The following is a 24804-nucleotide window of genomic DNA, read 5'->3' as shown; positions in this document are numbered from 1 at the left end:
AAGTTCCTGTACATAGTTCCACTGCAGCGTAACTGGCTTCATTCCTTCCACACACTAAGAGCAGTGTGCATATGAGTGTACACGGCCTGAATTTACCAGACCTGATGCCGCTGTTTGGGAAAAACTAAAATCCAAGGCAGGAGAAATCAAATATATGGGTTTGTCCCAGTGCTGGGTTTTGGGAGCTGCCCTCCCGCCCAGCTCGCTGTGGCAGGAAGCCTGATCCTGCCTGCCTGGTGGCAAGGGGGACACCAGCAGTGAAATGTCAACCCAAAGTACCCCATCACCCCAAGGAGCCCTGCTCCCTCTGCCTCCTCCTCCTCCTCCTCCCACCCACCCTTGACCCCCACTGTCGTGGTGGGGAGAGCCCGAGAGCAGCCCGAGGTGACAAGCCACTACAGTTTCAGAAGTGGACACGTGGAGCAACTTCGGCTGCAGCCCGGACAACACAGGAGCCTGGAACACACAGGGCTGAGCCTCTGGTCCCGAGTGAGTTTTGAGTCTCAAATGATGACTCCCATCTCAAAAAAAAAAAAAAAAGGTTTTTTCCTGATCTTGTGTTTCTACTTATCACTTTCTTCCTGCTCCCACTGGAAATCTTGGCCTGTCATTTGGTAAAACATGACATTGAAGGGTTTGTAAAATTTCCGCAGTCTATGAATGACATCTGGGTCTATTTTGGGGTGAGTTCGACCCTTGGACTTGCCCAAGCACCGGGGAGCACTGCTGTCCTCTGGCTTCTTTAGACAGGGAAACCCCTTGGTTTTATTAAAATAAAAATGCTTCTCTGTCACAATCCTTTTGAGGCCTAGGAAGTCCTGGACCTTGGCCATTTCCCCTGCTGGGTCAGTGATGAGCCTCTCACCACTGACAAACAGGATCTGGGAGAGGGGGAAGTACTGGAGCCAGTTCTCCAAGTGCAGGGCATAAATCCCAATGCGGATTGCACTCCAAGAGGCGTCAATCAGCCCCAGAGTCCGGTTCTTGAAGGCCAGCACCTCAAAGGTGGGGATCTCCGGCTTCTTGGAGAGTGTCTGCGTGTAGTCCGAGATGGCCCTGGTGACCGGGTTCCGCACCACCACGATCAGCTTCGTGTCCTTGGCCATGGAGTGAATGCGCCTGGGGGCCTCATTGGTCACGAAGTAGCTGGGGGTCTTCTCCATGGTGATCTGTCCATCCAGTGTCTTGGGCATCACATTCCTGTGCAGAAGCAGAGGAGGGGGTTAGTGAGGGGCCAGGCAGGGGTGGGCATCCCAGCGTCCCTCCTGCCCTGTGCAAGTGTTGGCAGGATGTTCAGGAGGAGGGACGCTGTCACTCCCATAGGTCCCACAGACCCAAACACTTCTGGCTTCGTTTCTTCTCAGCCCCTGGCCATGGTGGGCACCTGAAATGTTAAGTCAGCCTTGGTGACACATTATACAGGCAATTTGCCATAGGCATATGTAGACCAAAGCTAATTGACACTAAACCTGCACAATACCTGCCTGTTCAGAAGCCATCTGCTCCCATTTGCTCAATTAAGCCTATTCATTCCAGAGCTGCTGTACAGAGCAGCGCAGTTCGGATTACACAGGACCTTTTTGTTACGATGACATGCTTTTAAATGTCTCAGCTAATAAAACTTAATACAGAATAAGATCCCTTGCTTCTAGTACAATAATTAAATTTATTTACTATCTTGTGTGTGAGAAAGAATGACTTTTCTTTTATCTCTAATTCACATGCTCTGTCAATAATTAATTGCTGCTGGGTTTTGAGTTTCCCATGCAAGCACTTTTATTAGCCAAAAGGAATTTGCCTATTGGATAAATTAGCATGTAGCAAGATTTTCCTGGATAGCATATTACCATATCGTGAAATGAAACTGCAGTGAAATAGCAGTTATGGCTAAGAAAATGAAGAGGTAAATGCTTGTCCCAGTGCCCCCAGTTAAGGATTATCATAGTGTGCCAGAGGATACTTAGTGATGTCCCTTGCAAGAGCGCCACTGCCTTGTTCACACCTCCTGTGCTGCCCGGGGCTGGAGGGGATGGTGGCTGTGTCACCAGCCGGGCCCCTGCTCACTGCCCATGCCCACCTGTGCCGTGGCCCCAGCTGTGGGCAGCCCCAGCCCTGCCACGGGGCCGAGGAGTCACTGCTCCCGGGAAGTGCTCGCAGCACCAGGCAAGTCTCCTGTGGCACATGCAGGCTGGCCATGCCCAGATCTTGCAGGATTATTCCTTCATATTGCAACTATTTTTTAGTACAAATATATGGTGAGGAAACAATGTGAATAGGCTGGAAATGGCTCTGTGAGAGCACCTGGGGCAGCAGCAACCACAGCGATGCTGACGTCAAACTGCTGGACGTCAGGAAGACCCATTTCAGGAATCACATGGCTGAAGCCTGGAGCAGAAGCAGCTGACAGGCACAGCCCAGCTAGATGTGCCTGTCAGTGTAACCTGGTATTTGTGGCCGCTAAAGGCATCGGATGGCTTTAACCTCTCCCATAATTTGTGTATTCGCTGCTGGTCTTGCCAGGCTTGTTCTGATGAGGTGCTGCTGGAGGAGGTGAAGGGCTGCCACAGGGCTTCCAGTGCCCTCAGCATTTTGGGTGAAGAGGCCATTAGTCCCTGTGGCTGCCCCTCTCCTGCTGCAGAACCTTTCCAACTGAACAGTCTCTATCTGAGTCCCAGTAATGGGGCCTGCGGGGACGCAGGGCTGCAGGGCTCCAGCTCCCTGTCTCAGACGGCATGCTGGTGGCCAGGCTCTCCAGGAAGCCCATCCCTCTGGCATCAGGCCCCACTGGAGCTGCCTTCCTGATGGCAAGGTGCCTGCAGTCCTCTCCTCTGCCCAGAGCACTCTTGTGCTTCATCCCTGCCTCGCATCAGCCACTTGAGTAGCAGTGACATGCAGGGAACAAGGATTAGTCAGAACGATACATCTTGAGGTATTTTTTCCTTTAAGAAAAGCCTGAACAAATTAAGAGGGATGTGAGCATTTGCAGAATTACACACCAGCTTCTGTGGGGGGATCCAGCACCTGGATTTAACAGCCCTGTGGGAAGGAAGCAGCTTTTATGGCTACGCACATCAAAGCAAGCCCCACAGTACAATCAGAGATGACCCTCGGGTGCCCACAGGGTGCCCCTGGCCGAGCACGAGGTGGTGTGAGGGACTGGTGTGAGGAAAGTGAACAGAAAATGAGGCCAGGAGGTTGAGCATGTGGGCAGCAGTGCTTGCCCAGAGGACAACAGGAGCAGAGGTGCTCCCTGCTGCTCACCACAAGCCTCTGACAGATGGGGTAGAAATTATGTCTCATTCTTGGGACAGAGCAGTGACAGGAGGGAGGAGAGATGGGGGCTGACCAGGAGGAAGGCTGTTGGCTGCCAGGGGCTGCCACTGGCAGCGTCACTCCGTGCCCATTCTCGTAGCCCCGGCTATTGGCTGGCAGTGGAGGATGGCGAGTGACTCACCTCCAGAAAGGACCAGGGCCATGATCACAGGGTGTCTGTTCATGAGCACGGGGTGTCCATTCCCCACAGCAGCACCAGCCACTCCAGGGTGTTCAGTTTGGTTCATATAAACAACACATTGGGGGTTTATAAAAGAGGTACGAACAAACTATTAATTACAATGGCCCCTTCAGATGATGTCATCACAATAAACATGAGCCAAGAAATTGCAGAGCTAATAATCTGGAAGTGTTGCCACATTTAAAGACCGTGTTTAACTCTGTGCACAATAAAGACAAATGGATGGATGGGTTGGTGCTGAGGAGAGACAGCGGGGAAGCAGAGATCAAGGAAAAGAGGAGGGGAAGCAGATTCAGCTTTTGCTGTACAGTTTTAAGGATAAAGCTGGGAGCTGCAGTGAGTCCTCAAGACACCTCAGCCCTGCAGAGCCTGGAACAACTCTGGCTCTGGGATGTACACGCAGAAAGGCTTTTCCCCAAACTCTGCCATGTTTCAGAGCCCCTTCCCAGCTGCTGCCCTGTTGGGGCAGGTGCCTAGCTACACCGTGCTGGTGAGGGGGGCTTGAGCCTGCAGCCTCGGAGCCAGGGGCCCTGCACACAGCCTGTAGCACTCAAAAGCTGCTGCCAAACAGAGAGCGGCACATGGCACCGCCGGCTCCTGCTGCTGGGAATAACAAGGGTGTTAAAGCTGGAGCAGCCCAGCCGCTGGCACGGCAGGAATGCTCCTCAGAGCAGTTAACCTTCAGAGAGCTGCTGCCATGTGCTCTGCCCTAATTGCGTGTGTGCCGATGGAATGCTAACCAGATCCAGATCCGTGTGCTCGGGCAGAGCGAGGCTGCATCGCTCTCCTGCGGCGGCTGCTGCAGAGTAGTTTGCAGCACGGGGCTGTGCCTTTGCTCCTGGAGGGGACACATAGCCTTTGGCACACACTTTGGCTTTCCCTGCAGCATTTCTGTCCCTTCTGAGGCCAGGCTGGTTGGTGAACAGGCACAGCCATGCTGTGACCACACCCGACGTGCCTCCACAGAGCATCCCAGGAAGTGAAGGGCTGGAATGGGACACGTCTACTCATGGTTCTGTCACTGGTGTCTCCCCACCTGCCACTCCTCCGTCTCTATTGCTGCCCACCTGAAAAAGGGGAGCAATTACAACGAGCCCCTGGCAGGAGCTCCACTGCCACTGGCATGGACAAGCCATGGTTTTTAAGATGAGAATGGATGTGGCACTTAGTGCCCCGGTCTAGTAACCGTGGTGGTAGTGGATCAAGGGTTGGACCTGATGATCTCAGAGGTCTTTTCCAACCCAGCTGATCCTATGATTCTATGAAGCCCTCTGCTCCCTCATGGGACGCACATCATCCCCTTGTGCTTGTTGGTGCAGCATTGCTGAGCTGTGCAATGCCAAAATGAAACTCTCAGTGGGGCTTGGGTCCAAGAATTACCTGGTCCTCCAAGCAGGTGATCCAATATGTATTACTGGGTGCTTGTTTGGGCTTTTGATGTTTCTCTCCTTTCCTGTTCATTCCCCAGTGCTGTGCCCAGAGGCTGAGGAGGGCTAGGCTGCTCTGTGCACCCCCAGGCCCCCAGGCTGCACAGGGACTTGCTGCCACCACTCCATGTTTCTGTTCTGTGCATGGAAGGGCCCCAGCCACTGTGGGCAGCAGGCAGGACCCCTGGCTCCCACGTGCCTTAGCTTGAGGCAGAGGCCAGCTCTAAGCTCTCATTGGGAAAATGTGCTGTAGTAATTGTTCTTAACTCCTGGCTTCAGACGAGCTCTCTATTTTCAAAGGATACATTTTATAAATTTGTGAATTTGCATGTTGCCAAAATCCCCTTGTGGTTTATTTAAATCCAGATTATCTTGTTTATTCCTTCAGTCACAGCTGTCATTTATCTCTGTGTAGGCAGCTTGTTCACGACGTTGCAGGTTTCCTGCAATCCCACTCAAAAGGAGTCTTTGTTAACTGTATTTTCATGTTTTCAACAAGAGAAAAAGTTCATAGCTAGGGGGCTTGGGGAACCACAGAGGAGGACATGGATTTGCATGACTGTCATGGAAAGAGGTGATGGCCAGGTACTGCAAGTGTCACCTGCCCACAGAGCTTCCTCATGGTGGAATAAACATCTGCTTTTGTCTTCTGAAAAGACAAACATGAAGTCCTTTTCCTTTTTATTATTAACACATTCTGGTATAATTGCTTGAGCTGTCAGCTGTGACCTGCCAATAATTCAGCAGGCGTGGGACTTTCAAGGGGAGAGCGGCATTGCAACTGAGCCCGCAGAATGCATTAAAAGCAGAACCCATTTGCTGTAAGCCCCCGAGTCAAATCTCTTGTTGAATTTGTTCAAACATAAATTTACAGCTGAATTTACATAGGTTTAATGTTTTATAATCTTTTCGGTCTGTGAATCTATATTCAAGAGTGAGTGCATTAGCTCAGAAATATTGTGCTTAACGCTGAAAATAATTTTAATCTCTCCAAAGTCCAATCCTTTGCACATCACTAAACCTCAGAAGCCAATCCCTTCTAATAAGAGACACAAAACTTGCATCTGTCGCTGCCTAATAGATTCACACTGCTCTAATTCAAACGGCTCACACATGTCTGTTAAAAACCATTCAACGCAAATTGTAAAGCACTTTCAGAAAAGCGGGTGCCAGTTCAGACTGGGGCCAAAGGAACACAAATTGTCCACAGGAGACTCACTGGAAGAGTTTAATGGTTAGGAATCTGGTGGCTGGGAGAAGGAGTGAACCATCCTTCTCTGTGACTTGAGCTCTGCTTTTCAGAACTTAGAATCCTCAAGCGGTGGCTGCCTATACCATTGGTTTCCCCTTGTCTCCAAGACAAGGAGCTTTCCCCCTTCCTAGAGTTCCCCAGGCCATTTGGTGTCCATGCAGAACATGCTCACGAGGGGCAGTTTGAGATTGCAAGGACACTTCCTTGCCCCATGCCAGCCACATCCCTGCTGAGCTTCTCCCCAGTGTCTCCCAGGCCGTGCAGGATGTGGGAACCCAGGACACTACAGCCAGAGTGGGGGCAGCCACAGATCCCACTGCAGCCAGGCAATAAGAAGCAGTCAGGGCTTGGGAGTGTCTCAGTGCCCCTCAGCAGGACCAGTCATGCCCCCATTGCTGCCGGGGCCGCCTGGAGCCATCTCTCCATCCACAACATCGGCCCTGGGTTGCCATACCAACGCAGGTGCTAACGGGTGTTGACTAACTGTGAGCTGATCGGATCAGAGAATGGTAGCGCTGAGTTGCCATGGCAACCGAGATGCCAAACTGGAAATGGTGTCGATAGCAAAGGTACTCAAGAGGTGGCAAGTGTGCGCAGGGGGCAGTGCCCGGCTGGAGGCTGCAAGCACCCCAGTGGGCATCCACCTGCCCAGGCCGCCCACGGCTCCTCCTCCTGGGGTGGTGGGATGGTTCAGGGCACTGCAGCAGCTCAGCTGTGTCCCACGTGCCAGCCCCAGGTCCTCCATTTCATGGGGCACAGCTCCCCTGCTTCCTTCTTCCCTCTCCTCCTCCTCTGCTGTCCTGGCAGACACAGCCAGGAGTCAGTGCTGCTCCTTGTGGCAATCCCCAAAGGATTCGGTTCCCCAGCCCAGGGGTGCAGGGCACATGCCTGGAGGGATGATTCCACCCACGAGCATCATTCAAGCCACTCTCCCAGACACTGAGGAAAATGCCTTTGGAGCACAGCCTATTTCTAATGTGATTTTTCATCATCTCACCTAGTCTACAGTCCAAAAATCACAATGAAAGGGCTTCTGTGTCTCCACAAAATGCAAAATCTTTAACGGCTCATTGGCATGTGCTTAAGTTGGCCCAGATAAGAAGTTACTCCTGAGAACCTGCTATTGATTCTGTCAGGGATTCAAAGGTTTTATAGGCATCGCTCAGGATCTCTTTAGTACTTGTACCTTCTTAATGGCTCTCATCACCGATAGAACTGGGAACATCCCCCAGTGCCCTGGGAAGCAGCTGACTCCATGCCAGGAGTTGCTGCTGCCCAGGAGGGTGTCTGCCCTCCCAGCCTCCTGGGCACCCTGGGGGGACAGTCCTTCCATGGTTCCTCCAGGGTCTTTTAGGAGGTGGGGCAGACACTGGGGCTAGGGAAAAGGGTGGGTAAACTGCACCCGGGAAGGCTCCTCTCCTCCTACCACTATGCAACAAAATCAGTGGGCAGGTGGCTGAGTAGCAGACAGAAATATAAACATGCTCTGATTTCACTGGGACCATCTGGCTCAGGCATGATAGGCGGGTAGGGATGCTATAATCATGGACAGAGAACTAAGCTGATCCATTAAAGTCTTTTAGCAGAAGCAACTATGGAACCTGTATTAATCCAGCAATGCTTTGTGAACAGACATCACAAGGTTAGATCCATTCAGCTGCAATTAAAACCAACCGTCACTGATCAGGCTGGCTGGGAGAGCTGTTGCAGCATTGTGTTCCCCAAGGCTCTCATGAGTATAGACTGTTGATGCTCACACAATGCAATCTGAAATTATGATCTAAATGCTAAATCTTGCTTTCTTCTGTTCTTTCCCCAAGTGGATCTCCTCTGGGACACGGCTGTTGCCTTCTGCCAAAATCCTTTGCCTATCTGACTGCATGACTCTCATACAAACTGGACAGGCTCAGGTTAGTGCTGTGGGGTTCCACTGCCCTCCTCGTCAGCAGCTGTGGGATGCACAGGGGTGTGTTGGCTCCTGCACTTGAGGAGCTCCTGGCATGGCTGAGAGCACTCAGCATATCTGTGCCAGCTCACACGGCCCTGGGTGTCACAGACAGCCCTCAGCACCACTCAGCTTTGCTTGGCTCTGTGGATGGAGATGTATGTTCAGTGTGACACTGTTTGACCAGGGATAAATTTGGCCCAATCTCTCCAATTTTAGTGCAAGATTTATTGGCGGTCAGTATGCAGCCATGAAACAGGTTGTGAAAAAGGCAGAAAACGCCTATTTCTAATCCCTGTGCTGTCAAAATTGTTTTGACTAAGCCTCACTACTGTTCTCTACAGAAGCACTGCAATCTTATTCACAGGGAATCTCTTAGTGTCATCTACCAGATTTAATTACTATATTTGTCACAGTTATAGCAAAGCAGCCCTAGCCTGAGCTTCTTGCACAGCGCTGGAAGGAGGACTCACGGGCAGGCAGTGGTGTCCTGCCTCCTCTCACTGAGGATGTTCAAGTCAAGGTAGTCTGCTCCCAGTCCAGCTTTCCCTTCAACACAGGGGTTCAAGTCCCTTCACTGACAGCTCACTCACTTTCCACTATTTTTTGCCTTCCCTGTGCCAGTCCCCAGGCCCCTGCAGCTACAATGGGCCTGTGTTACATGAAATGCTCATGCACGTGCCATCTCTGCTCGCAGGACAGAAATCCTCTCTGAAACATGCAGTCCAGTGCACCTTGTTGGCAGCAGTCATTGCAGACCTTCACCTCCCACTCCCTTGGGATTTCTGATCTGGAAACTCTGCCAACACACAGCACGATGAGCCCCTCATCGCCAGCTGTGTCCTCCTACCCCAGGCACAGTGGCAGGAACCCGCATGGACACCCGTGCGGGAGTGCTCCCGTCCAGCTTGGCCTTGCCGGTTGCTAACTGATGCCCGTGGAAGTTTCAAAGACTGTCAACAACAGATGCTGTTGGTATTGCAGGCTGTGCTTCCTGGAACAGTCAGCTGGATTTGGGAAAGCTACAGGTGAGCAGGAGAGCTGTGTGCACACTGTGCATCTGAAGTTAAACACGGATCAGGCTCATCTGGGCATTTCAAACCTACTCCAGTTTCTCAAAGATGCGCCTTTCCTGAGAGGGAAGGCCATGAAAATAGAATATTAAAATGTAGTGGTTTGGAGCTACACATCATGAGGAGTCCTTTTTCATCTTCTGGAAAATTTACTTATACCAGGAAAAACACTCTCACAATAACGGCTGCCTAAGTGAAAGCACCGTGGCTGTATCATGCTAAAAGCTTTTCAGGGAAAACAGTAAATAAATTCCACTCTTCAGATGTATCTGGATGTTATTCTAACACAGTGCCAGAGTAATAGGTGAGCCATCAACAGCTAAAAGGCTGACAATTGTTATAGAGGAGCGATACTGCCAAACAGGCTGAAAACACATCCCGTGCACAGCTCCAGCACTTCTGGCAGACCGGGATGGGAGAGGGGCTCCCACCCCACTGGCATGGAAAGGCTGGACACAAAACCACCATCAAGGCTGTCACAGGAGCCCCTGGCTGGTCAGAGCTAGTGTCCAGAAGCATGACCCTCTGCACCTTCCCACCTGCATGTTCCCTTTCTAGTTGTAAACAAGACTGGTCCATGCAGGCCACCAGTGCTGCAGGCTGAGCAGGTGAAGGGGGCAGGTGGGGAGGTGACAGGCTCTCAGGGGACAGCAGATGCTGGAGCAAGGCCAGTCCCAAATCCCTCCACATAGACACTGGGTGGCAAGATCTTCCCAACTGCATTAAACCTCTCAGCTGTCCAAAGCACAATACCCCACTGTTTTACCTACAGCAGGCCAGAGTTTGCATCAAGCCCCTGGAGCCCAGCAGACACCCTGAGCAGAGCCTGGCCCTCCACTTGCCATTCCAGGCAGCAATGCACACCACCATGCCGTGCCAGCCTCCTCTCTGCCTCCTCCCCATGCAAGTGGGAACCACCTCAGTTCCAGCATCAGACAAGTTCTGTGGTAACCAAGGCACATCCCACAGCGACCACAAGGACCACGCAGATCCAAGACTCCTCCATTCCCTTCCTGGAGCTGCTCCTCTGCCCCTGGAGGGAGCAATGCCAGCCAGGCAGCTGCTGAGGGCACAGCTATTAATTATTTGCTTCTGTCAATTATTTTAGGGTTTAAGTTCATTTATTATGTATGCAAAAATGGTAATACATTGGCATCTGAATGTCTTTTAGGCATACAATATCCTTATTATTCAAAGTGTTTTTTCCTCCATAATTGAATGGTTTACCTTATTATCACACTATGTTAATGACCCAGCATTTCCATTTTTCTATAGGATGCTTAATTGTAAGCAAAGTGCAATCAGAATCAGAGATGCCATCTGTAATTGACGGCATCATAATAACAGCTAGCATGGCAGGAACAAAGTACCAAAATAAATGGCAGCAGGGAGAAAGCTGCTCTGAAAGCCCCCAGGAAGCTGCTCTGGGCTGGGACAGAGCCCGTCCACATGGGATCCTCTCCTCAAGTGCTGACAGTTTGGGCATTAACACAGATAGAGTGCTATTGATATCAGTTTGTACATTTAATCAGGTTTTTTGCAGTTTTCAGCGAGATGTGAACTATATCCCCATCCAAGGCATTTGGTTCAAATCAGCTGAGACAGAGAATAATCAAGATTTATGATTCTCATTCTGACTCAGATCACACAGTCAGTGCAAACGGTACAAGAGAGCTTCCTCCCCGAGCCCCAGTGACATCCCTCTGCTCACCCTCACACGGTGATTTAGTGTCCACCCCAGGAACTGTCACGACACTGCTGCGGCTCCACACAAGGGTGACTCCAGGTTCCCCCAGTACCCCCGGGCACTGTAGGGGCACCGCAACCCAGCTGGGGGTTGGTTTGCAGAAATCAATAAAACAGCACTTTGCAAAATAAAAGGGAATTCATCTTGGTGTGCCTCACAGCACAGCTTAGAGCAGCCTGTGGTGTGTCTGACCTCCCTTACCCAGAACATTCTTGCTGGGGAACCACACCCCTGGTTCTCACAGGTGATTCACACCTGTCCCCACAAGAGCCAGGGGCTCAGGAGCAGAGCACTGGGATTGCAGAGGAGAGGGCCAGGGATGGCTCAGGAGGCAGCTCCCAGCAGCAGTAAGGGCTGTCAGCACATCCTGGAGGCAGTTCCATTTCCAGGGGCTCATCACCAGTCCAGGGAGCCAGAGCTCTCCAAGACCTCAGCTGGGAAGTGAATGTTTGAATAAAAACTAAATGATCCAAAACCAACTCTAATAAAACCAGCCAGGTGATGGGAACAGAGCAGTGGCAAGGCTGTTTCCAAGCCATTTTGAAGGCAGCCGTGCCGTGCGCTGCCGGCTGGCCGGGGTGTGCTGTCCCTGGCGCCCGGGATGCTCCGATGGGCTCCTGCCCAGACATCTGCTCCACCAGTATGAGACAGATGCGAGCCCAGGCCAGGCAACCCAGCCACAACTGCGGAGGAGTGTTCTTGCACATCCACAGGCTACATCCACACTGCCCAGCAGACCTGGGAGGATCCTTCCCTGGGCAGCACAGCCACAGCATCTCAGCCCATAAACCCCATCTCACATGTGTGGTTCACTGCACCCTGGCACCAGCAGTGGATCTGTTCAGGAATGGGGTGATGGGAGCTCCATCTTGATTGTCAAAGGCAGAGGGTTGGGACAGGGAGCGTGGGCTCCTCTTCGCTCCTGCACTGCTCGGAATGAAGGTGGAGACACACGTCAGCCATGGAGGGAAAATAAACTCTGTTATTTATAATGCTGGAGCGACACTGCCTGTGCAGGGACCTGGTCATGTTCTGTTTCGTCAGGGTTTGCTGAGCCACCTTTTCCCACACACACCGTGTGTGGCACCACTCAGGGTCAGCCAGGGCTCTCCATTAATTCACACATGCAGTGTAACATCCAAGTGAGCGAAAAAACAGCCCGATGCCACTCCAGTCAATAGAGTAAACAATTCATGGTTTGGATAAACAGAATTGCTAGTGCTGAAGAGCCCTGGGCAGCACTGCACACTCTGATTAGTGTAAATGCTAAACACAAACCAATTAACACCCTCTAAGTCTGCTTATCTCATGTCACTTAGTGCTAAAATAAAGCCTAACACTAAATACACACATTGATTTAGCCATTAAATCTAACATCACTCAAACCAGTTCATTATATCACCAAAAAACAAATAAAGTTACTGATTTTTCAGAACCTGCTGTATTATGAGTAATGACTCAATTGCTCCACCCAGCACCAAGGAGTTACTATCGACACTGAGAACAGATTGGTACAGCTTTGCCCCAAAATCAAACCTGGGGTCACAGGTGATATCCCTGCATGACCTCAGGCAGCACTCCTGTGGAAACACTTGGGGTCCACCTGATGCTGTGCCACCAGCTACAGCACCCAGGTGCAAACATCACCATCGCTAAGAACACAATTGCTCACCTGGTGCCAGCATGAGTCCCAGGCATCCATCAGCCCTGCTAAGGGAGAGGACAGACTCACCACACAGTCCCAGCAAACCCTACTGGCCGGTGCCCCTTTCCAAGTGCACAACCAGCAGCGACAAAACACACTCCCCTTAATCCCTGAAGAACCAAAGCTACTTTGATTTGGGCTTTATATGAACTCTCATCTAGAAATGACTGGAAGCTGGTGTGTAAGAAGCGGGTGTGGGAAAAGCCCATCGGGGGTATCCTGCCCAAACAAGAACTGGGAGCAGGTGGGGAATGATGGGTGGATGTTAGTAGGCAGTGTGGGATGTTTACATTCCTAATTACAAGGGCTAATTCTTCGCCTTGGCCAGGTGTCCCTTCTGCAGACAAGGTTAATGGGATGTGAGAGGCCACAGCTGCCACAGCACCAAGTGAGGAGGACAGGCAAGAGACAGCAGCATTAATCAGCCAGGAGCCATGCAGAAATGGTTATCTCAAGCTGTTTGGAGGCATGGAGTAAAAATAAATCTCCCTGAGTTTAATATTCTGCCAGTCAGCTCCTTTTTGTAGGTGGAATCTATTAAAAAATTATCTTTCTGCTAAAATGCTAAAGTATTTCTGACATTTAACAGCTTGCTTCGAGCAAAAAGGTGCAATAAATACATGGGAGAGCTAATTGGCACCAGAACACCCAACATCCAGCCCAGCATGAGCAAGCATTGCTGTGCCAGCTCCTGACAGGTCTGGCAGGCCTTCCACTGAGCACAGTGCCCTGGCTCCCACTGTCCTGCTCAACTGAGGGAACTGGGACGTTCCCACTGTCATCCAGCAGTTGCCAACAGAGCGGTTGGAGCCGAGGGTACAGGGGACACGTGCTGCAATCTGGTCCTACCCAAGTCTCCACTTTGAGGTACTTGGTTGCCGCAAGATGCAGAAGGAACTGCTTGGCAATGTGGTCTCAATAAAAATTAAAGCTTTAACAAGAAGCCAAATAGCTACAGCTAATGTTCTTCTGAATGAGATCTAAATTTTATTCATAAGCATCAGTGTCAGGACTAAAACAACAGTTTTATAGACCCTATGAGCATAAACAGCTCCACTGATTCAAAAACAGAAACTGCACTTCTGAATGAATCAACTCATTCATTTGGAACAGAAGCACCATTCTAAGTACATGCCTCAAATAAAAGAGAGAGCCAGAGACGGTGTTCTGGTGAGCCTGCTTCCAAGGAATGCACTGTGGAGAGGATGGGAGATGAGGGGGCGAAGACTGGGAATATGCTAGGGAGAAGGAGCGAAGATCACTCAGGGACTGCCTGGGACGTGGCTGGAGGTGGGGTGGGATGGTGTTCCTATCTCATCTGCACGTGGAAAACAATCCCAGATGGGAAAGAAGAGTGCTATGCTGCTACGGAAATCCCTGCTGAGCTCCAGCATTCAGAAGGGGCTGGCTCTGGCACCTGTTGTAATGGTCTTCATTCATTTGGGGTCAATGCCTTGGAAAAGGGGGCGAGCTGTATGGCTAACAACTAACTGATAAGAGATTTTTAGAAAAATAGCTCTTGGAGAGTGCTCTCAGACAGACAGGTAGAAGTCAGGTAGCCCACGATGTGGTATGTGTGTGTGGGGTCATGGTGAGACCACGCTGGCCAGAGAGACTCCAGAGCACGGCTGAAATGGGGTTGGAAAGCACACTGTGTATTCTGTGAGGAGTTTGTTACGCTGCTAATGGAGCCGTAACGGGCTCTGGACTGTTTGTTCACTTTACAAGGCCAATTAAGGACTGTGTAAGAGGGAAGTGTAAGCTCCAGCACCTCCACTCTAACACCCCTTCTGCAAGCGGGAATGGGACCGAGCAGTTCCAGTCGACATGGAAACAACCCAGATACCATGATGTCCATCGAACCCTGACAGCCCAGAATCCTGGTCAGGACAAGCCAAGCAAGACCCCTGCCCCAGGCAGCCCCCAGCCTCCCAACAGCCCTGTGAGCTCAGGTGATGCAGAGCCGCTCTCCCTGGGAGAGCCCGGCTTTGCCGCTGCTGCGCTTCCCGTAACTGGGGCAATATATCTGTGGCCACAAATGAAAGATCAATATTTATTTAACAGACACACTACCCTTTAGAGCCCCTTAATTGTCAATTAATCATCATTAACTGACAGTAATTGAACACGCTGAAAGCTGTGATCGCAGCTTTCCCCCACAGCAGGGCCCTGGCGCAGGCACCGGCAGAGGTGAACAGGATGGAGGTGGCAAGTGGAAGAAGGACCACAGTGGCACTGCCAGCCCTGCAGGGATGATCAGGGACTGCTGCACCCCAAGCTGTGCTCAGCCCATAGCAACCTGGCACTGGCAGGACAGAGCTCTGTGGGCTGGGGATCCTCACAAAACAAAGGGTCAGCCCTGGAACAGGCAGGTGCCTCTCTCCCTGCAGCAGCCCCACAGCCCTGACATGCTGGTGCTTTGGCCTGTCTCAGCTCCCACGGGAAAGGCTGAGAGTGGAAATGAGAGGAGTGAAGAGCCCATCAAGAAGGAGAACATGACTCTGCTCTGCCTGCCCAGGGGCTGCAGTGGGTCCTGGTTATGGGGAGCACCCATCCAGCACCCGTCCAGAATCCTGATGCCACTCACCTGCTCGCCATGTGCTGCCTGCTGGAGGCACAGCTGGTGGCAGACTCTAAGCCCAGGGGATGCCTTTCCCTTGGGAGAGAAAAGCTGCAGTTTGTCTCTTTCCAGATTTTACAGGAATACATACCAGCAGTGCAAGCACCAGCTCTTCCTCCCCTGGCTGCCAGGGCTGTGGGGTGTGAGCCTGCCCACAGGGTGCTGCCGGAGGGACCCGAGGGGGACCCGGGGAGATGCACAGCCACTGACACAAGTGTTTGGAAGAGCGCTGTTTTTCAGACACCCTTGCACCTTGGATGGCTTTAGAGATATTGATGTGCTCTCTAGTCTGGGGCTTTGGACAGCTCTACCCTGTGTTTCTGGTGTCACAGAGATTAAGCAACAAAATCTAATGTCGCCCTTGGTGGGAATGCAGGAGAGCGCGTGGGTCTCAGTGCCAGCGGCTGTGCGAGGTGAGCTGGAAGAAGGAAATGCAAATTCCCTTCCTGTAAGGACGACAGTGGCACGAACACTGACTTTATTAAAATGCAGAATTATTTCAGGGCCCTTTGTTTAGCTCAGAGCCTGGAGGTAATTTATGCACAAGGATGGAGCAGTGAGGGTTGTGTTCAGCTGCCTGGCACTGCCAGCAGTTCTTGGCTTGTGCTCCTGGTGTGAAAGCTTTCCAGCTCTGGAGGGAAGGTCTGGAAACCCACAGTCTCACTGCTTGTTCTTGCTGAAGAAGTTTTCCTGTCCCCACAGCTCCTGTGTACAGTTGCTGGGGTTGGGGCCTTTAACACAGTGGCTAATTAAGTGTTCACTGATCAAGTCAGCTGGTCTTCTGCTCCTCAATGGCAGAGCTATTCCCTCTCTACCCACCCTTCTCCTGCTGCCTGGGAATAGCCTCGCTGTGCTGGGGCCTGGAGTCTGCTGCACTGAGATGCCATCCCTGAGTCCTGCTGCTGGTGTCCCCTTGTGCTTCCCCACAGCTTCCTTGGGAACAAAGCAGGAGCACTGACACCCTGCAGCCTGGCCAAGGAGCCTTTTGAGCCGCAGGCAGTGAGGAGGGGACCCGCTCCCTGCCCCACCATGGCTGGGAACTGCTTATGGGAACTGCAGCCACCAGACATGCCCTTGCTGCTGTTCCACCCCAGGTACCCTCAGGTCAGGCAGTTCATGGACTTTGCAGCTCATGAATTCTCTTAGGATTTGGAGACTCATAGCTGGCAATCCAAGCCTCTGCAAGTTCTGATCAAAACTCGGGCTTTGGTTGGCACTTCTGCAGCTTTGGCCTCTGTATTGAAGGGAAGCAGGCAGGATTTGGCAGAAGAAAACCCAGAACCTGGCCCAGAGATGACAGTTTCTTATGAAGAAACACCAGAACTCAGTGGGATGAGGTTCAGGAGTCCAGGACTCAGACTACCTGTCCTGGTCTGCATATCCTGCAAAGGGATATGGAGACCATGAAATAGGGGTGTCCCACAAGCAACGGAAGGTAGACAGAAGAGAGGTCCCACTGAAGAGGCTGAAGAGCACATTTGTCCATCACCACAGTCCTGGGAGAGGGTCCAGCCACCACTGGTGGCCTGGGGGAGCTGGCAGAAGGCTTGGACCATTATATTCTGGGGAAGGTTCAGCCAGGTGCTGGGGTGAAGCAGCACAGCCCAGGGGCAAGGAAGGGTGCCAGCATCTGTCCTGGCAGTGGCTGGGGGCTGCTGCAGCAACACAGATGCTCTTGGGTGTGGGGAACGATGTCAGGCACTTCACATGAGCGTCACTGCGAAGGCAAACAGGCTCCTGGAGCTCGCTGACAGGGAGGTTTATTGAAATGAAACCTTTGCAGCAGGTTATGTGCTCCTGTTTTGAGGAGCTTAAACTATGTCCAAGATCAGGTTAGATTAAATCCTTGACTTCCACTGCTGCCCAGGAAGCCCCATCTAGGCCGATTTGCATTTTCATCTGCATACTAATGCTGGGCTTTAATCAACAAGGAAACCTTCCAGCACATTGCTCCAAAGGTAAACGTCTGCAGTGGAAAGTAAACGGGGGTGGGGGGGGGAGGAGCCCTTGTCACTGCACTTCTCCCCAACTACTGCACGTACTGGATTTGCCACACCCCGACTGACAGGACACAGGGGCTATGCTGCCTAATCCCGGCAGCTGCACAGCTGGCATTAGGTTGTGCACTGCTGGGGCTGTGCTTGGGGAAGATTATAGTGTTTGACACAAAGTCTGGCTTCACTAGCCAGGTTTATCACCTGGTAAAGCTACTGTGCCCAGATATTAGAGGCAGAGCAGAGGGCGTGTTATTAACAGAAGGAACAGGGGAATAAATCCAGGACTTCTGCTTTGGTGCAGGTGGCATGCAGATTTAGGTTGCAGAAGATCTGTGCTCTCTGTGTGACTCTGAATTCCCACCCCACCCCTGCACACATCAATCCTGGCAGCTGGTCACAGCCCGCAGGTTGGCAAGAGGAGGGATGGGGTAGAGAGCCTGGAGCCAGCCACCCCTCTGAAGGAGTGCCTATTCTTAGGCGGGTATTTGGATGCAGTTCAGAGGAACCTGCCTTGTCACACATTTAAATTCCTCTCCCCACAGTGGCACAGTGACAGAAGCCTTCCCGTATGGCACCGTGGGAGGGAAAGCTTCCGCCCGCCATTGTCTGCACGGACACCACCCGGCGTGCTGGGCGCCTGCCACCGGCACGGGCTGGCACCCCCCAACTGCGCCGGCTGCTCGGGGCGGCGAGAACCCACAGCCAGGGCAGCACTGGAAGCAGGTGCCTCACACCTTGCGGGGCCCTGGCCAGAAAGCATCGACTCATGGCATCCAAACACCCGGTCTCACCCACCAAGCCCCCCACTTCCCTACACCTCTTCACCTCTCATCCCTCACAGGTGATCTCCTCACCACCAGGCTACCAATTACTACGCAAAATAATCATGTTAATCCAGCAGTGGGGTCCCAGCACTGAGACCATGAGTGCAGTGCTGCCTGTGGAAAGGCTGGGCCAGCAGCGCTGGGAGAGCATGGCTGGGAAGGAGCTGCAGAAACCTTAGGGTACTTGGAAGGAAAATGGCCATGGCCTCAGCAGGAAACGGTTCTGTAGTGAGAACAGCTTTGTTCCAGTTGGCAGTGGCACAATGTGCCACCAGCCTGCTGGCCTGCGCCCTCTCCTGCCCTGGGCAGCTGTTCTGGTGCACTGCATGCCACCACCACTGCACTGTCCCAGCAGGGCAGCGCCGCACCACCCCTGCCCCAGCCCAAGCTCGGGCCTGCCCTGGTTCCCGGCTGCCAGGGAAAATGCTGACAGGTCTGGTTTCAAAAGAAAGCACTGCATTCCACCGACTTTCCTAGAGGAAACGTTTCTTCTCTGTACTTGAAAGTTTCCTGAAAGTTTCCAGCAAACTGGGGTTGCATGTAAGACGAGGCAGGGTCAGCCCATTCTGTGTGAGAGGCAGCCATACAGCCCTGCTGCAGCACACAGAGGTGTGAGGACATTAATCACCATGGCTGAGCTCCTTTCCTGCCACTGTGTCACAGCCCTAATTATGCTTGTTAAGTGGAATGTCTTCCTGGCACTTGCTCGGGGCCATGGCTCATTCAGATAAGACTGACCCAGATCAATGCAGTTTGACAGGAGATGCACTCCTAGTTCCCCCTGTCCTCAGGGCACCATCACCTTCACAGTGCTGGACCCCTGAGCAGGGAATGCTGCATGGGCTGTGCCCCTCAGACTGCTCCTACCCAGTGAGGAGGGCATCTTCCCAGAGCCCCCCATGTCTCTGATGCACTGCGGGGAGGGAGGTCTCCAGTGTAGGTCTGTGCCACTGCTGACACGATGTATCTGCACCACTCTCCACTGAGCTTCTACCAGGAGGCACCAGCCTCCTTGGGAAACCTGTTCACCTTACCAAGAATGATAACCTCAACTCAGTCCAAGCTCTGCAGCAAAGCTGCTGTTCCCATGTGACCCCTTGCCTTCAAAGGGCTCTGCCTTTCACGGCTGTGCTGAGCACAGGACAAAGTTGCCTGCGCACTCAACGCTCCTGGCACCACAGGTAATCCCATTAGATGTTTTGTGTTATCTGACCAGTCACAAATGCCTCGCTCTAAGGCAGAGCTGGCTCCACTGACTCCAGCCAGTGATGCTCATTCTGAATGTGTCACTGCTGCTCGTGGGCAGATGCTCACACTGCATCCCAGTGGCACGGGCTCGGAGCAGGGAGAGGGCCGGGAGCCACAGCCAGTCTGGGCACACCTGCTGGCTGAGGCCAAGTGGCCTTTCCCACTGCCACCTGGGGCTTTTCCAGACTCCCTGTATTTGCTGGGCCTTTTGCAGCTCAAAGGGACAGGCTGTGCTTGTTGGAGGCAGCAGGACAACTTCCCCGCCTGAGACAGAGCTCTGGGCAGTGCAGTGTCTGTCAGCTCTCATCACCTCAACAGCCTCAGTCCACGTGGATGCATTTCAGACCAAATGCATCTCTGGCTGAGGAGTGCTTGGGGACCAGCAGTGATGGATGGAGGTGGTGGCTGCCCTGGGCAACCTCAGGCTCATATGGAGAGACGTCTCCTTCCTGTCAGAGGAGGAAAAAGCTATAATCTGCTCTAACTGCTGCTGTGATTTTCTTATCCATCACAGTGGCAGCTTGTTTATACCCAGGACCCACTGCTGCATGGGCAGCAGAGGAGGAGAAATGGGGCAGTTGCAGGAAAGCAGAGGGAGCACCTGATGGGCTGGAGCATCAGGACCAGCGGGACGAGTCCTGCTGACCAAAGCCAAAGGCAGGTGCCCAGGAGAAGGGGGTGCAGCACCAGTCCTATGTACCCCCGGAGCAGTGGAAGACCCAGATGGATTCTGAGAGCAGGAGATGAGATTTGGGGAGTTGTCACGGCAACAGCATCACTGACTGTCAGGGTATACCAGGGCAACACATCTCTGAATGCAAAGCCTTCCTCCAGGCCAGCTCCAGAGAATGCCGTACTGCCTTTGGGAACATGTAACATTTTCCTTGTAAATCTACAAAGCCTTGTTTGTCAGCTGGCTGGTGGTCTTCCCTGCCTGGATGCCATCCTCTAGTGCAGCCCCTGGGAAGTGCCACAGACCTGCTCCACGCCAAGACCCTCGGCCGGGCAGCAGCATCCATCCCTCCCTGCAGCGGAAGCGCAGCCGCCGCGAGAAGCAAACCTTTCCTCTGCAGAGGGTCTGCCCTGCGTAGTCCTGTTACCAGTCACGCCTCCTACACATCCCCTCACTATTTACAGACACATATCCTCAACATATCACAAGGAAAGGTTCAGCTTTGCCAACTAGACTTGTAAACCACTTTGCAGTAGCCCACGACTCTCACACAGACATTTGAATGTGACACCGTCATGCACCACAGCTCCGCCTGAGTCAGCAGTTGCCAGGTGAACCCCTGTGCCAGGGTTGCAGCACAGCCACCAGCCCTGCAGCAGGGGTGTAGCTCCCAGCTCCTCACCCCACCGGCTGGACCCCTGATGAACTGGGGACTGTCAGCCAGCCAGGCTCGGGACTCCTGGCTAAGTCTTGGCTCAGGCAATGACAGCAGGAGCAGCTGAGAGAAGTTGCAGGGGCTTTTGCCCAGCTTGGGAAGGGGAAACAGCAACTTTTTCACAATCAATTAGCTCTATGTCGATTAGTTTATGCTGAAGTAAGGTCATTACATTACCACTTACAGAACTCTCGCTCTCCTGGAGAAGGTACACCTTCCTCCTCCCTTCCTGGCACCAACAATCCCTGCACTCATCACCAGCCTCATGGCCCGGTGCCTGCGGGGGTGGTGGCCAGTGCTGCTGATCCCACTGCCCTGGATGCTGGCTGTCCTAGCACAGCACCAGTGCTGGGACAGGCTGGGCACAGGCTGTGCTGAGCCCTGGCTCCTGCACCCAGCTCTGCACTGTGCCCATGCTCCCTTCTCTCCTTCTTCTCTCCAGATGCTTCTCCAGGCCCTCCCCAAAGGCTGATGGGTCAGGAGAGGGAGGGATGCACTGGGTGCTCCCAGGTCCCAGCCAGATACAGATCCTTATCCCAGTCAGCAGTGCCTGATGAGCTCTCCTCTGGTGTTTGGTGAATGCCACCGTTTCCCTGGCTGTTCCCTGTAGCCACGGCTTGGCAGAGCCATCACAGTAACAGTCCCAAGTTCAGGAGCTCCACCTCCAGAGGCGGATGCTCTCCTCGTGGTATGATGCCTTGCCTTGTCTTGCCATGTCTGCAGCCAAGCGGCAACTTGCAGGTGTGTCAGAAGAGGAAATCTCCACAAAAAAAATCTCCATAAAAAATAAAGCAAAATAAAAAGGTTCCATTGTAATCCTATTAATGCATCTCCACACAGGTTGGTATCTCCTGAAGAACACTTCCCATTAAAGAAATCAATTTAGTATTCGGCTTTCTTCCTGTGGTGCATATTGAAGTGGGATTTGACAATGATGGAAAACAGATTTGTGTTAAATACTGCCAATAATGTCTCATAGCTCAAGGTTACAGCTTCTGGTGAGCGACAGACGCTCGTAATCCAATGCGTGGAAAATACTGCACTCCACTATCAATTATCTGGAGTTATTAGGTTTTAAAATAAACTGCACATCCGGACTTCAGGCCTCACGTTTATTTTACATTTCTCTTGCAGCTGCTTCAGCCTGTTTGGGGATATCTGGTCTGTCTGAGGGCTCTGTGCACAACTGGCTCTGGCTCCAACTCCAGCCTCAGCTCATCCCGGGACCCCAAATCCTCAGGAGGTGCAGAGCCTGCATCCTCAGTGCCCAGGACTGCAGACCCAGATGGAGTTCCAGGATCCAGAGAGGCTTACAGCAGACAGGGAATTTCTTGAGCGTCTTCTGTTCAGCTAAATACAAGTTGGGGGTTTCAGATTCACCAGTTTAGTTGGGAATTTCAAACAACTGTTTTCCTTCCTCAGGTTCCTCAGGAGCCCACAGCAAAGCAGTTTTTTTGCGTCCTGAATCCCCACTTTGATGCTTGACAAAAGTTTTCTTCTCTTTGATAAACAGAAATGAAGCCACACATTAATGGATCCTTTCCTTTAGCTCGAGAAGGCTCGGGAGCCTTGCAGGGGGGTCAGAAGACCTTATAGAGACTCTTTTTACTTTGAGGCTACAGAAGTCTCAGCCAAGAGGAGCTGAGCCCCCGCAAGCTGCTCCATGGAGGAGATGCCTGGGCAGCAGCAGGGAACCACACCAATGTCGAGGTGCAGGTGACAGCACTGCCCAGCTGGTACTCTGGGCTGTGCAGGGAGCTCAGTTTCAGCAGTGCCACAGGAAAACAGGGATAGACTGGGAAACGCGTGTGGGGCTGGATTTTAGCCCTTGCTTGGGGTTGCACAGCATTACGTGTCTGCGGAGGAGGAACTGCCACGTGCCAGGGAGCAAAATCAACAGACAGAGCTGGGGAAACAGAGAGAGAACTGGCAGATTCAGAGACAGGTAGGAAGTGCCAAATGCACACATACCTGGGCAGTGGGGCCAAGGAACCCAGACCCCTAGGTCCAGATGCCACTGCTGGGCACCTTCCCTGTGGGTTTTTACCCTGATCTGCAAGTCAGTAAAGACATACGGAAACCCTGTCCCGTTTTTGGATCGCATTTTTGAAGCAGCATTCTCTGGGATGAGGAGTTTGCAGAAGGGGACATGAGGGCGAGCAAAAAGCTGGAGCCAGCCCAAGGGATCATCAACTGAGACACAGCCCAGACCACAGAGACCTTTGCTGGTCCTACAGAACCCAGGGGAACAGAGAATATTCTTCATCCCTGCCTATCAGCACTTCATTAAGCAATTACAGATCTACAGACATTTCTCTTCTACAAAGTGTCCCTGCATCAATGGCAACAGCCTGCAAATATTCTAGTGGCATAAACAGAGTAATTAATCAGGTGCTGTAATGGCAAGAAATTAACATAAGGAAAACACAGACTGAATATCGGAGAAAGTTTTCTGGAAGCAAACCACGTTAATCAGAGAATTGCCATCCCAGGGAAAGGGGAAAACTCCATGGCATGAGACAGGTCACAGACTCCTGGCGAATATCCCAGAGGGAATGCACAAATGCTGGCTTGTGCTTGTGAGAGGGGCAGGATGATCCAATATGTGAGTTGCTTTTCCTGACACTCAGAAATCACTGAGTGATTTCTAATGATGGATTCACTGCTCTGGGTAAAGGTGCCTTCAGTCACACAGTCTGCTGCCCTGCCACAGGCTGGGCTTTGCACCAGGGGAGTTATTTCTTTGCAGCAGGTTAACCCCTTACAGCAAGACAACCGTGGAGGCTCTGCCGTCTCGCGCCGTGGTGCCCATACACCGGAGAGCCAGAGGTCCCCGCTCCCCATGTGCTCTGCAATTGTGACCACAAGAAAAGCTCTCTCTAGCTGTGGCAAAGAAATTAATCCAAAGGGTTGGGACATGTTTGGCTACTGCCGGCTGCTCCCCCCGAGCCCCCGGAAGGCTGTGCCCTGCCTGTCATCACAAAGGAGTTCGAACACAGCAAAGACACTGGCTGGTTTCACAGCACATGCCAGGAACCTGGTGTAGTAACAAGTGTCATGAATGCGACTTGTGCAGCTGCACAGCTGGCAAGGTTACCCGTACCTGCCATCAAGGGGAGCAGCGGCCTCGTAGGACATGTCCCCTGAACACTGACAGATCATTTGCTCTGCACGTCCTGGTGCAAACAGATGTCTCTGTGCAGCAGAGCAGCCACCCGAATGCTAAAGCAGCTTGCTCTGGCTCTCCATAAAGATGTTCTATTTGTTCCCAGAAGTTAATCTTTAAAGATTTTTAGAGCGTTCAATAACCAGTGCATGTGTGCAGAGCAGGCTGGAGCGGTGGCTGGGGGCAGCCCCAGTGCAACGAGCACCCACGCTGAGGCCCGTGCCCGACAGAGGTGACCGTCCCCTGCAGCTCGGGACTGGGGGCACCACAGTGCTGGAGGGCTCGAGGGACTGGAACTCTGAGCCCCATGGCACTGGGGGCTCCTGGCACCGAGGGGTCCATCAGGGAACCTGGGCAGCACTAAGCCAGGCCAGCAGTGGTGGGGGTTCTCGGGGCACACTAAGTCCTGCTGGTACAGACTGTGGCTGGGGGCACACTGAGCCCCACTGGCACCGGGGCTCCTGCACACCTGTCCTGAGCCACAGGTAGGACAGCTGCGAGGAACAAGGGGAAGTTTAGCTTCAAACTGGCAGTTGGATTAGCAGGGAGAGGAGTGCTCAATGTCAAGAAACTGGAAAACCATTTCATTTGTGCTGGGTAAACAGCGTGATGCTGGGCTGTGCTGCCAGTGGGGTGGCCCATGCTGAATGGAACAAGCCCGTTTCTGCAGAGCACACAGTGCAACCCGGTCCCAGAGTGGCTGCTGGAAAACCGAGCGTTTGTGCACAGGCACAGAAAACGTCTTGTTACCCTCACAGAGCTCCCTCAGGCCCTTCCCTGGGGCCCTTGTTCTGCACTGTGCTGGCTCCCAGAGCCAGGGCTGGTGTGAGCCCTCAGAGCTGCTGTGGACCTGAGCTGCCCATCAGTCTTGGAGCACATGGTGCTCCAAGAAAGGCAG

The 24804-nt window shown here is 52.6% G+C and overlaps 1 protein-coding gene and 1 long non-coding RNA gene across 3 annotated transcripts in view; one reads left to right on the top strand and one right to left on the bottom strand.

Annotated features, from left to right (window-relative positions):
• Positions 1–358: 358 nt before the first annotated feature.
• LOC113959158 (heparan sulfate glucosamine 3-O-sulfotransferase 4-like) overlaps positions 359–24804 on the bottom strand; it is a gene marked incomplete at its 5' end in the record, with an annotated part of 52776 nt that continues 28330 nt past the window's right edge. The window contains one exon of the mRNA XM_027667991.1: positions 359–1200. Coding sequence (XP_027523792.1) covers positions 564–1200 — 637 coding nt within the window. The remainder of the gene's footprint in view (positions 1201–24804) is intronic.
• Positions 6707–9683, top strand: LOC113959133. Of its 2 annotated transcripts, none has more exons than XR_003531709.1 (4): positions 6707–6762; positions 8014–8103; positions 8555–8661; positions 8763–9683. It is a non-coding gene; the product is annotated as an uncharacterized LOC113959133 (long non-coding RNA). The 2 variants fall into 2 exon arrangements; XR_003531710.1 differs by lacking the exon at positions 6707–6762 and adding an exon at positions 6784–6929.

Source organism: Corapipo altera, unplaced genomic scaffold (genome assembly GCF_003945725.1).
Source record: "Corapipo altera isolate COAL_440 unplaced genomic scaffold, ASM394572v1 104b, whole genome shotgun sequence".
Taxonomy (NCBI): domain Eukaryota; kingdom Metazoa; phylum Chordata; class Aves; order Passeriformes; family Pipridae; genus Corapipo; species Corapipo altera.
Note: the sequence above shows the minus strand (reverse complement) of the source record. Positions and strands in the feature narration are given on the sequence as shown.